At 66.3% G+C, this 10824-nt stretch overlaps 2 protein-coding genes across 2 annotated transcripts; both read right to left on the reverse strand.

Moving 5' to 3' along the window:
- Positions 1 to 606: 606 nt before the first annotated feature.
- Positions 607 to 4739, reverse strand: SF3B4 (splicing factor 3b subunit 4). The gene is given in 7 exon segments (XM_056510970.1): positions 607 to 816; positions 818 to 900; positions 1262 to 1432; positions 2689 to 2883; positions 3018 to 3560; positions 3901 to 4029; positions 4448 to 4739. Coding segments are annotated over 7 exon segments (1461 nt in total). The 5' UTR covers positions 4686 to 4739; the 3' UTR covers positions 607 to 714.
- A 94-nt stretch (positions 4740 to 4833) lies between these two features.
- On the reverse strand, positions 4834 to 9834 carry MTMR11 (myotubularin related protein 11). The gene is made up of 15 exons (XM_056510947.1): positions 9597 to 9834; positions 9404 to 9519; positions 8858 to 8930; positions 8602 to 8744; positions 8261 to 8508; positions 8080 to 8167; positions 7912 to 8000; positions 7717 to 7838; positions 7564 to 7627; positions 7283 to 7353; positions 7029 to 7204; positions 6772 to 6942; positions 6381 to 6572; positions 5844 to 6104; positions 4834 to 5049 (listed from the first exon to the last, which is right to left on the reverse strand). The coding sequence occupies exons 1-15, from the start codon at positions 9784 to 9786 to the stop codon at positions 4954 to 4956; spliced, it is 2100 nt and encodes a 699-aa protein (XP_056366922.1). The 5' UTR covers positions 9787 to 9834; the 3' UTR covers positions 4834 to 4953.
- Positions 9835 to 10824: the final 990 nt, after the last annotated feature.

Here is a 10824-nt window from a genome sequence, read left to right on the forward strand (position 1 = left end):
GATGGAAGGAAAAGCACAACCTCAGCACAGAAGACAATGCTGGGATGAGGAAGGAAGGAAGCAGCACATTCCCACTTCCATGTCCCTCCACAAACTCCCAGCTCTTGGAGGCTCTGGCACTGCCCAGGGGCAGGAGAAGGTGTTTGTGGACCCCAAGCCCTTTGAAGATCTACCAGGGCAAGGTTTGACTTCGGCTAAACCTTGGCACCAAAATATTCCACAGCCAAATCTCAGCTCCCTGGATTTGGGCAGCTCAAGAATCCGGACATTGCTAGGGAGCAGCTGAAGAGAGCACACAGCTCTTCCAGGCTTACCAGTGATCAGGCCATGGATCAGCTCTGCCACTCCTCAGGCCCCAGATCCCTCCAGCCTGGTTCTTCCCAACAGCCCAAGCAGGGAAGAGAACTCAGCTGGTGACAAACAGGCAGAGCCTCATCCCCAGTCCAGGAACCCTTGTGGTTCCCAAATCCTTTATTTGCAAGTGGGTGGCCGCTGCTTTCCATACAAAACCAACAAATCCAGTAAAAAGGAACTTGGAAAAGCTTCCAGGGGAAGAGGAACTGGAGGAGGTGGGGAGAGCAAGGGAAATTAACACTATAAAAAGAAATAGGGGGAAGAAATGGGGAGGGAAAGGAGGAGGAGGGGATGGCCCCCAGCCCTTTCCAGGAACGGGAATGTTCACAGCAGGGGTGGGAGCAGGGAGCCCCTCACCCCTCAGGGCAGGGGTCCCCGCAGGGGCCCCCGGGGGGGCACGCCAGGGGGTCTCTGCGCCGGCCGGGGGGGCAGCGGGACCCTCTGGTAGCCGTAGGGGGGGGGGCCGGGGGGGCCCGTTGTAGCCGTGGGGCGGCATCAGCGGGGGGGGCCCGCGCAGCCCGTGGTGCGGCAGCGGCCCGGGGTGACCTGTGGGGGACAGGGGTCAGTGACAGGAAAGGACAGAGCCCCCAGACCCCCGCAGGAGCACGGCCCACCGGCCCCACCTGCCCCCCATACCCACACCCACACCCAGCAGGCGCCCCCAGCCCGGCCAGCCCTCCCAGAAACAGGAATTTCCACCGAGACCCCCGTGGGCACAACGGCCTCCAGAACCATCCCAGTGCTGTGGAAATCCCAAAGGGGAGGGGGGGGAGGTTCAGGGTTCCCATGTCACAATGAGGAAACCCTGGGAAGACCCCGGAGTGGGGGGCTGCCAGGTGCAGGGTCTTGTTCACGCCCCCTGTGCACACCCTCCTCCCGCCCCCAGAGCAGAGCAGAGCCCACTCACCCATCGGAGATCCGAAGTGAGGCCCCCGGGGGGGCAGCCCCATGGGGGGCGGCCCGGGGTGGGGCATGCCCGGGGGGGGCCGGGGGGGCGGCTGCCCTCCGGAGCCGGGCGGGCCCGGGTGGTGCTGCCCCATCCCGGGGGGCCCGTGGTGCACCTGCATCGGCGGCATGCCTGGGGGAAACAGGGGGTCAGGAAGCAGCTCCAGGCACCCCCAGCAACAGAAATCCCAGCTGGGTCTGGAATTCCAGCTGGGTCTGGAAAGCATGGGTGCAGAGAGGCTTCTGCTGCCAAAAAGGGGCTTAAAGAGAAGAGAATGCAGAGCTTTTGGGCAAGAGGAAAGGGCATGGATGCAAGTGTGTGGGAAAAGAGATGGGACAAATAGTGTGTGCAGCCCTGGGACAGAGATGAACCCCATCCCCAAACTCCCAGAGCACTCCAAAGCGGGAGCTGCCCTGCTCTGACTGGAGCAGCCAGGGTCCCTCCAAACTTCCTTCTTCCCAATTATCCCATTAAAAAAAACAAAACAAATGATTCTTTCCCCCCGAGCCTGATTTTCCCTGGCCAGGTGTAATTGGCTCTGCTCAGGCCCTGCAGCATCTGTTCCTGGCATGGCCAGAGGAGGATCACACAAAGCTCCCTAATTAGGGAGGCTTTGGAGCAGCGGGATCAAACAAATCCCAGAGAGTCATTAAATTGCACATTTCACAAAAATTTGTGCATTTGAACCTGGAGCTGAGATACAGACACAGCTCCCTCCCAGGACCACAGGACCAAAACGCAGGGAATCAGGGAAAAAAATGGTTTCATTAAATTATTAATGCCAAAATTAGCTCCTGCCTTCCTTCTTTGCATCACCACCTTCCCGTGTGTCTTCCTGCCTCTCTGCATCTCACACCTTCCCAACTTAAGGCAACCAACACCTCTCCCTGCTCAGGTGCCTCCCAGACAGCAGCGACTTCCTAAATTCCCCAAACCCTTCAGCAGTTGCAACCCTCACTCTGTGAGGAGAGACGAGAGGAGGATCCCCAGCAGCAGTAGAGGTGCTCCACTCCCGTTGCCGTTTCCGTTCCCAGCTCTGCTCCCATTCCCAGCCCCGCTCCCGTTCCCACCTCCGTTCCCAGCTCTGCTCCCGATCCCATACCGTTCCCGTTTCCATTCCCGTTCCCATCCCGTTTCCATTCCCGTTCCCATCCCCGTTCCCACCCCGCTCCCGTTCCCACCTCCGTTCCCAGCTCTGCTCCCGATCCCACACCGTTCCTGTTTCCATTCCCGTTCCCATCCCATTTCCGTTCCCGTTCCCATCCCCGTTCCCGATCCCACACCGTTCCCGTTTCCATTCCCGTTCCCATCCCCATTCCCGTTCCCAGCTCTGCTCCCGATCCCACACCGTTCCCGTTTCCATTCCCGTTCCCAGCCCCGCTCCGTACCTGGGTGGTGCATCCCTCCCGGCGGGAAGGGGTGCGGGTGCGGGGGGTGTCCCCCGGCCGGGGCGGCTCCCGAGGGGGGCCCGGGGGCTCCGGCTCCCGGGGGCATGGGCGGGGGCGGCATGGCCGGGGGCATCCCGGGGGGCAGCGCTCCGGGCGGCGGCACCGGCGGCGGGAACGAGCCCGGGGGAGGCAGGCCTGGAGCACAGCGGGAACACGGTGAGCCCGGGGGCGAAAGGAAAGGAAAGGAGGTGGGAACTGGGAGAAGCGCGGGAGCAGCGAAAGAGCGGCTGGATGCCGCTCGCCCCGCCCCACCGAGCTCTGCCACCCACCTGGAGGGGTGACCCCCGGCCCCAGCGCGGTGACCACGGGCGTGGGCACGGACGGGGGCGGGGGCGCGTCTGCGAAGAGCTGGTGGGGCCGGTCGGCCTGCGAGAGGGGGTTCTGCGCCGCCAGCAGCCGCTCGGCCGCCGAGCCGTGCCGCTCGCCCTTGGAGTCCTTCTTGAAGGCGTAGGACACGGTGATGGGCCGGTTGCACAGGTACTGCCCGTTCATGGCCTCGATGGCCGCGTCCGACGCGTCGAAGCTGGCGAAGTTGATGAAGGCGTAGCCCTTGGAGTTGCCCGTGTCGGGGTCCCGCATGATCTTGGGGGTCTGCAGGATGACCCCGAAGGCGCTGAAGGTGTCGTAGAGCAGCTTCTCGTCGATCTCGGGGTCCAGGTTGCCGATGAAGATGTTGGCGCCCACGTCCAGGTTCTTGTTGTGGGCCGAGGCCTTGTTCACTCGGATGGGTTTCCCGTAGAGCTTGATCATGTTCATGATCTTGATGGCGTAGTCAGCGTCCTCCTCGCTCAGGAACTCCACGAAGCCGTACCCTGGGGGACCCAAAGGGCTCAGGGGGCGCCAGCTGGGGCTCAGGTGAGGTGCAAGAGACCTCAAAGGGATTTCACGGGAGACCCCAAAAGGACTTCAGGACAGAAAGAGACCACCCAGACACACCCCCCTTTTTGTAAAACTCCAGCTCACTGCAAAACCCCATTTAATTATTGAGTGAAAGCGCCTTGATTTCATTTAAACACCACCTAATACTTCAGTCCCCACTTAATTTAAACTCTGGGTCCCCAGCGCCTCCTGAGGGGCAGAGGATGCTCCCCCTCTTCCATACCCCAATCCCACCCCCAGCTCTGCCCTCGGCGGGATTTGGGGGTCCCTCACCCTGGTGCTGGCCCGTGACCCGGTCCTTGGGCATGTGCGTGTTGACCACGGGCCCGGCCTGCAGGAACAGCTCCCAGAGCAGCGGCTCGCTGACCTTCTCGTCCAGCCCCCCCACGTACACCGTGGCATCTGCGAGGAACCGGGGCACTCAATCGAGTCAAAGCCCCCCGGACCCGAATCCCGAACCCCCGTCATCCCTTAATCCGAAGGGAGTTCCCCAGCCCCTTTTTCCCTTCGGGAAACCAGAGCCCACCACGGCCCCGGAGCTCCGCCGGCGCCCCCCGCCCGCCCCGTGTCCCCAGGGAGCTCAAAATCCCCTCCGGAGCCTTCTCGTGTCTCCGGGATACACCAAGGACTCCGCATTCCCCCCAGATTTCCCCGCAGCACCCCGCAACGGCGCCAGGTCTCCACAGGACCCCCGCGGTATCCCCCTCAGCGCTCCCCCGATCTCCCCGGTGCCCGCGGACACCCCCCCCGGTCCCCCGGACCCCTTCCCGGCTCCCCGGACACCCCTCCCCGTGCCCCCGGACTCCCCCGCCGCTCCCACCCTGATTCCTCTCCGAAATCGGCCCCGCCGCCATCTTATCCCGCTCCCGCTCCGCGCGCGCGGCGCCGCACGCTGGCACGCACGGCGCGCGTGACGCCAACGCGCAAGCCTCGCGTCCGTGGGACGGGCCGGAAGTGACGTTGACGGGGAAGGCGCCGTCGCCATCTTGGGTGTGGGCGGGAGGGGCCGCCGCCATCTTGGGTGTGGGCGGGGGGGCGCTGCCGCTCTGTCGCGACATGGCTCATGCTTCTGTCGCGACATGGCCCTCGCAGCCCTCGTGCCCTCAGTGCCCCACGATCCCCGTGCCGGAGGTCCCAGGCCCGGGCTCCCCCCCCATTCCAGCCCCATCCCATCTCCCACCCCACGGCTGAGCTGCGGGAGCCTCGTGGAGGCGGCACAGGTTTAATGGAAGCCGCGAGCCCGCGGTGCCCGTGCGGCACCGGGACACGGCGGGCCCGAGCAGCCCCGGGGTCCGGCCCGCAGCCGGTGCTGTCCGGGCCCCGCGCTCAGTGCGGCCTCCGCCCGTTCCAGGCACGGAGCCGGTCCTGCAGCAGCTCCAGCTCCTCAGCCAGCCCGGACAGCGATGGGGACAGGCGGCCGCGCTGCCGAGAGAGAACATCCAGCGTGGGGACAGGGGCAGGGACAGGGGATGGGGGCAGGGGACACGGGACAGGGGACATGGGACATGGGGCACGGGATATGGGACACGGGACACGGCAAGGGGACAGGGGACACGGGACGTGGAACATGGGGCACGGGATACGGGACAGGGGACACGGGACACGGGGATGGGGCAGGGACAGGGGACAGCGACGGGACAGGAACACAGGGATGAGAACATGGATAAGGCAGAGCGTTCATCATGGGACCGGGACACAAGGATTGGTAACACAGGACAGAATGTCCAGCACGGGGCAGGGACACAGACAGGGTAGAATGGGTGGACATAAGTCCATCTGTCCGTCCATCCGTCCATCCATCCGTCCATCCATCCATCCATCCATCCATCCATCCATCCGTCCATCCATCTATCCATCTGTCCATCCCTCCCTCTGTCCATCCATCCCCACCCTGGACACACAAGCAGCAGGAGGACACGAGTTGGGTCCAGCCTCACCCCCAGCACAAGCAGCAGGACAGGCTGGGACCCCCCAAAACTGGACCCCCCAAAGCAGTACCACAAAGTGGGACCCCCCAAATCAGGAACCCACAGCGGGACCCCCCAAAGTGGGACCCCAAAGCAGGACCCCAGATCGGGACCCCCCAAAGTAGGACCCCAGATCGGGACCCCCCAAAGCAGGACCCCACAGCGGGACCCCCCAAAGTGGGACCCCCCAAAGTGGGACCCCCCAAAGCAGGACCCCGGATCGGGACCCCAGGCCCGTTCCCCCAGTACCTGCTCCTGGGGCAGCCCCCTGAGGTAGCAGCGGTGCCAGAGGCGGATGCAGGGCGCGGCGGTGCAGGGCAGGAGCAGCCCCGGGGGGCGCTGGCAGCCCCCCAAGAGCCCCCCTCGTGTCCCCTGGCTCTCTGGCGGGGACACCCGGTGTGGGGGGCGCAGGGGGGGGCGGCTCCGCCAGGGCAGGGGGTGGGGGCACAGCGAGCCCTTGGCCAGAGCCAGCACCAGCCTGGACCCCCTCCGCGGGCAGGGGTCTCCAGGCTGGGAAAGGGGCAAAACAGGGATCAGGAAAACGGAGGGAAACCCAGCTGGGCCGAGGGATGAGAGGGAGTTGGGATTGGGGGGGAACAAGAAGGGGAAAAATCCGTTGTGAAGAAAAGTGGGGTGAAAAGAATAAGCGTTAGGAATAAAAGGGGCTGAACGAGGAAATGGGGGGGGAAACAGCGGGGATTAAGGGGAAAAGGGAGGGGAAAGCCATCCAGAAGGACAAACAGCCGGCAAAGGAAGGGTGCAGCCCCCCGGCTCAGCCACACTCACCGTGCCCGGGGCCAGGGGCTCGGCGGGGACCGGGGGTCCCGCGGGGTTCCAGAACTGCCGCTGCTGCTGCCGGGTGTAGCGCCGGCCCCAGGCCCACACCGGGGGGAAGGTGCAGGTGTGGGGGCTTCCCCTGAGCCCCCCGGGGCCCGGCCAGCTCCCCACGGGCCGGTAGGTCTGGCTGGGGAGCCGGGGCTGCGCGGGAACAGCGGGGAGGTCAGTGCCCCGTTTGGGATGGGGAAACTGAGGCACGGAGGGGAAAAGGAGGGGTAAAATGGGAGATCTGGGGGTGCCCATCCGCAGTTTGGGATGGGGGTGGGGGAACTGAGGCAGAGTGAGGAGAAGGGGTGAAATGGGCAGTTTGGGGGTGCAGCAACGTGCCCCTGCCCCTCACCACGCTGCTGTGTCGCCGCTGGCGCTGGCAGCTGAAGCGAAAAGTGCTGAAGTAGGGGCTGAAGCTGCTGTCGTGGAGCGCCAGGAGAAAAGCCTCAGTGAAGCCAAAATCCGCCGGGAATTGCCACAGGAGCTGCCAGGTGCAGTCCAGGAACAGCAGGAACACGGGGGCCTAGGCAGGACACGGGATGGGGTGACATCTCCTCCCAGGCAGGGTCCCACCTCCTGTCACCCCAGGGGACGGGAACGGGGTCTCACCTCCTCCCGAGGGCTGTCCCGGCAGAGCAGCCCCAGCCGGCGGGGGAAGGGGTGTCCGGCTGCCACCCACTCCCGCTGCACCAGGCTCTGGAAGCCAGGCAGGGAGCGGGCGTGGGGGTCCCCCAGCAGCTGCACCAGGGAGGCCAGCAGGCAGTTCAGGTCCCGGTCCGAGGGCTCTGGGGGGGCACCGCGGTGAGGGGGGGCCCCTTTCCAGCCCCTCCACCCTTTTCCATCCCCCATCCTGCTGCCCCCACCTTGCAGGACCACGGAGCAGCGCTTCCCTGCCAGCAGCGACGCCACCTCCACAGCTTTTCTCAGGCAGGTGCTGGAGGGCCAAGGGAAGGGGGTCAGGGCACCCCAAAATGCCACAGTCACCCGTTCGGGTGGCTCATCACCCACCACAATGTCCCCATCACCCTACAGTGCCCCAGCTGGGCTGGGGGGACCATTCCACCATGGGGTTGAGGGTGAATTTCCCCCCTGCACCCCAAAATACCTCCCTACACCCCCAGGAGCCCCCTTGTCCCCTGCTCACCGGACGTGGTCCAGCCAGCGTGTCCCCTCCAGCGCCGAGAGCCACTTCTCCTCTGCCACGGCTCCTGGATCCCACGGGACGGGGTTTCAGCGGGGGGAAGGCCCAGACCCCCGGGTGTTTGGGGGTCCCCAGGGTGTGCCCGGTGCCACTCACCGGGCAGGCAGAGCGCCCGCAGCCTCAGGTGGGCGAGCTGGATGTCGGCGAGCGTCGGCAGCTCGGCCACGTCCGCCAGCACGCAGGGCCCGCGGTCCCCCAGCAGCAGCGCCTCCAGGCACCTGGGGGGCACAAAAACCCCAGGTGGGGCCAGGCAGGGGCACCCCCCAGCCCCCCCGGGCCCACCGGACCCACCTCACATCCTCGCTGCCCGGCTCTGAGGCCGGGTGGAAGCTGGCGGCTCTCAGCAGGTCCCCCCCACCCGGGTGGTGCCAGCACAGGCGCTGCAAGAGAAACGGGGTGAAGCCCCCACACCCCCCTCCCAGCGCCCCCCACCCTGCCAGGACCTGCTCAGGCACTCACAGGCACCCGGCGCTCCTGGAAGTGGGCAAAGGTTCGCTTCAGGTCGTGGTCCAGAAGCCCGCTGGGCACCCACAGGTACTGGGGGAGGCTGTGGGAAGGTGGGACACAGGGTGGGACACAGGGTGGGGTCTCCCAAAGCACGGGTGCAGCTGCAGTGGCTCAGACGGTGCTGGGGCTGTACCTGGGGGCCATGTCAAAGCGCTCATTGACGGCGCTCACCCTCCAGCCCGCAGCTCCCAAACGCTGCAGCTCCTTCTCCCAGTCCCGCAGGCTCTCGAAGAGCAGCGTGGGGGATGAGCCTTCCTCCTCCTCCTCTTCCTCCTCCTCCTCTGGGGGTGCTTCGGCAGGGCAGGAGCAGCCATCGTGTCCCTCGGCAGTGTCCCCCAGCCACGCAGCCGCCTCCCGTGCCTGTGCGATGGCGTTGGCCACCTGCGAGGGCACCGGGGCTGGGGTGTGAGGCTGCCCCGGAACAGAGGGGTGTCCCGGAGTGGGGGTCCAACACTTCTGCACTCCCCGGCTCACCCGGAACGCCTGCGGAGCCAACCCGTTCTCGGGGAAGTAGAAGTGGAGCAGGCGGAAATCGCGGCAGAAGACAGCGAGTTCCTCGGGGATGAACTTGAGGGTGGAGGCGGCCGTCAGCACCTTGGGCTTGGAGAAGCTGCTGGCTGCGGTCAGGGAATGAGACTGTCAGGGCCAGCCGAGTCCTGCCCGGCTCGTCCGATGGGGCTGAGAGCCGAGACCTGCCCGGCTCATCCCTCGTGCCCGATGTCCCCGTTACCTGCCACCAGCTTGTGGATGCAGGGCAGCGCCACCTCGCCCTCAGAGTGGAGGCGGCCACGGGAGCCAGGAGCCTGTGGGAGAGTGGGGAGGGCTGGAAACCACCCCGAGTGTCCCCCCAGTCCCAGAAAGGGTGGTGGGGATGGATCTGGACCTGGCGGCCCCATGTCCCTTGTGTCTTGTCCCCCACTATGTCCTGCAGTGAAAGTTCCCCAGGTGAACGCGGTCGGTTCTGCAGCCGACGAGCCAGGACGGACCGGATGGAGCTGGGATGGGAGTCAGGGGTGCGGCGGGGTGGGCTGAGCCGGGGCTGGGGTGCGGTGGGATGGGTTCGGAACGGGACCGGGGTGCGGTGGGATGGGTTCGGAACGGGACCTGGGTTCGGTGGGATGGGTTCGGAACGGGACCGGGGTGCGGTGGGATGGGTTCGGGGTTCGGTGGGATGGGTTCGGAACGGGACCGCGGTGCGGTGGGATGGGGTCGCGCCGGGGCAGGGGTTCCCCCCGCGGTCCCGTTCCTGCTCCCGCTCCTGCCGTTCCCGGCGCACCTGGCCGGGCAGGAAGGCGAGGCGGCGGTCGGTGCAGAGCAGCGTCCCCGGGACGGAGCCGCCGCCGCTCCCGCAGCGCTGCCGGGCGCCCGCCGCCTCCTCGAGCAGCCGCTCCCCTGCGGGGACCGACACTGGGTGCGGGGCTCCGAGCGCCCCGAGCCGCCCCAGGACCCCGGCCCGGCCCCGGCCCTACCTGCGAGCCCGGAGAAGGTCGGGCGGCGGCCGCCCGGGACCCCGCTCATGGCGCAGGGACTTTGGCCGGGCGGGCCCCGAGCGCCGGGGCCGGAGCGGCCCGGGAGGGAGCCCCGAGCGCCCGGCCCGGCTCCGGCATCCCGCCCTCCGCTCCGGCATCCCGCCCTCCGCTGGCATCGCTGCCCCGGCATCCCGCCCCTCGGGGCCCGGCGCTCCGCTCATCCCGGGCCCGTGGATTCCCGTTCCGCCCCCGCCGTCCCGGCCCGGTACCGGCGCTGGGAAAGGGGAGAGCCCCGGGGAAAGCTCCGGGGGGAGCTCCGGGGGAAGCTCCGCGGGCGGATGGGGAGGGGGGCAGCCTCAGGCACCCCACAAGTTCAGCCTTGGGGCGGGGGTACAGATCCCTCCGGGACGGGCGGTTCTGGGGTCCCGCAAGCGCTGCCCAGAGCAGGGAACCCTCAAACGCCGTCACGGGAGGGGGCCCGGGGCCCCTCCTGGGCGCAGGGCAGGAGAAGCTGCTCGGTGACTCACGGCAGAAGCACGGAGCTTTCTCCTCCCAGCCCAGCAGCGGCTCCCGAGCCAAGCCGGGCCCCGACCCGCACCGGGCGGCGGCTGCGTGGTGGTCCTGGGGCTACCACGGCACCTCCGGCGCCCCAAAACCCACAGCCCGAGGCAGCCGAGGTGGCAGCGCCTGCCCGTGGCAGGATAAATCCTGACACAACGCAGGCACATGGAAAACTCGACGAAACTCAAGTTTAACTCCTGATTTTTGGTGTATTTCCCCCCAGATTTTTGGGGCAGTCGCAGCTTTGGAGGCTGCAGCTCCTGCACCCCAATTTTCCTCCTGCAGGAGAATCACCTGGCAGAGTTTCCCAGGGGCTCGGGTAGGATTTTGGCTCGGGCACCTGGCAGATGAGAGGAATTTCCTGGAGGCTTTGAGCCCAGAGCTGCTCCAAGCCAGGACGGGGTCAGTCTGGGCCATGGCAGGAGAAAGGATCCTGGAAGAAAATCGTCCAGCACAGACATGGCACTGGGCATGGAGCATCCAGCCACAGTGCTGGGAGGAAGGAAAAACACCAGGAGCTGGGAGAGAAAATCCCAATGACAGAAATCCTATGGGAAACTGCTCCCGGGGTGTCACCTTCCATCATCCACCTCCAACCACTCCCAAACCTCTTTTTCCTCTTTCATTTAAAGCTTCAGCATCTGTATGGCCCACGCTGGATTTTATC

The sequence above is a fragment of the Oenanthe melanoleuca genome, chromosome 25, assembly GCF_029582105.1.
Source record: "Oenanthe melanoleuca isolate GR-GAL-2019-014 chromosome 25, OMel1.0, whole genome shotgun sequence".
NCBI lineage: Eukaryota > Metazoa > Chordata > Aves > Passeriformes > Muscicapidae > Oenanthe > Oenanthe melanoleuca.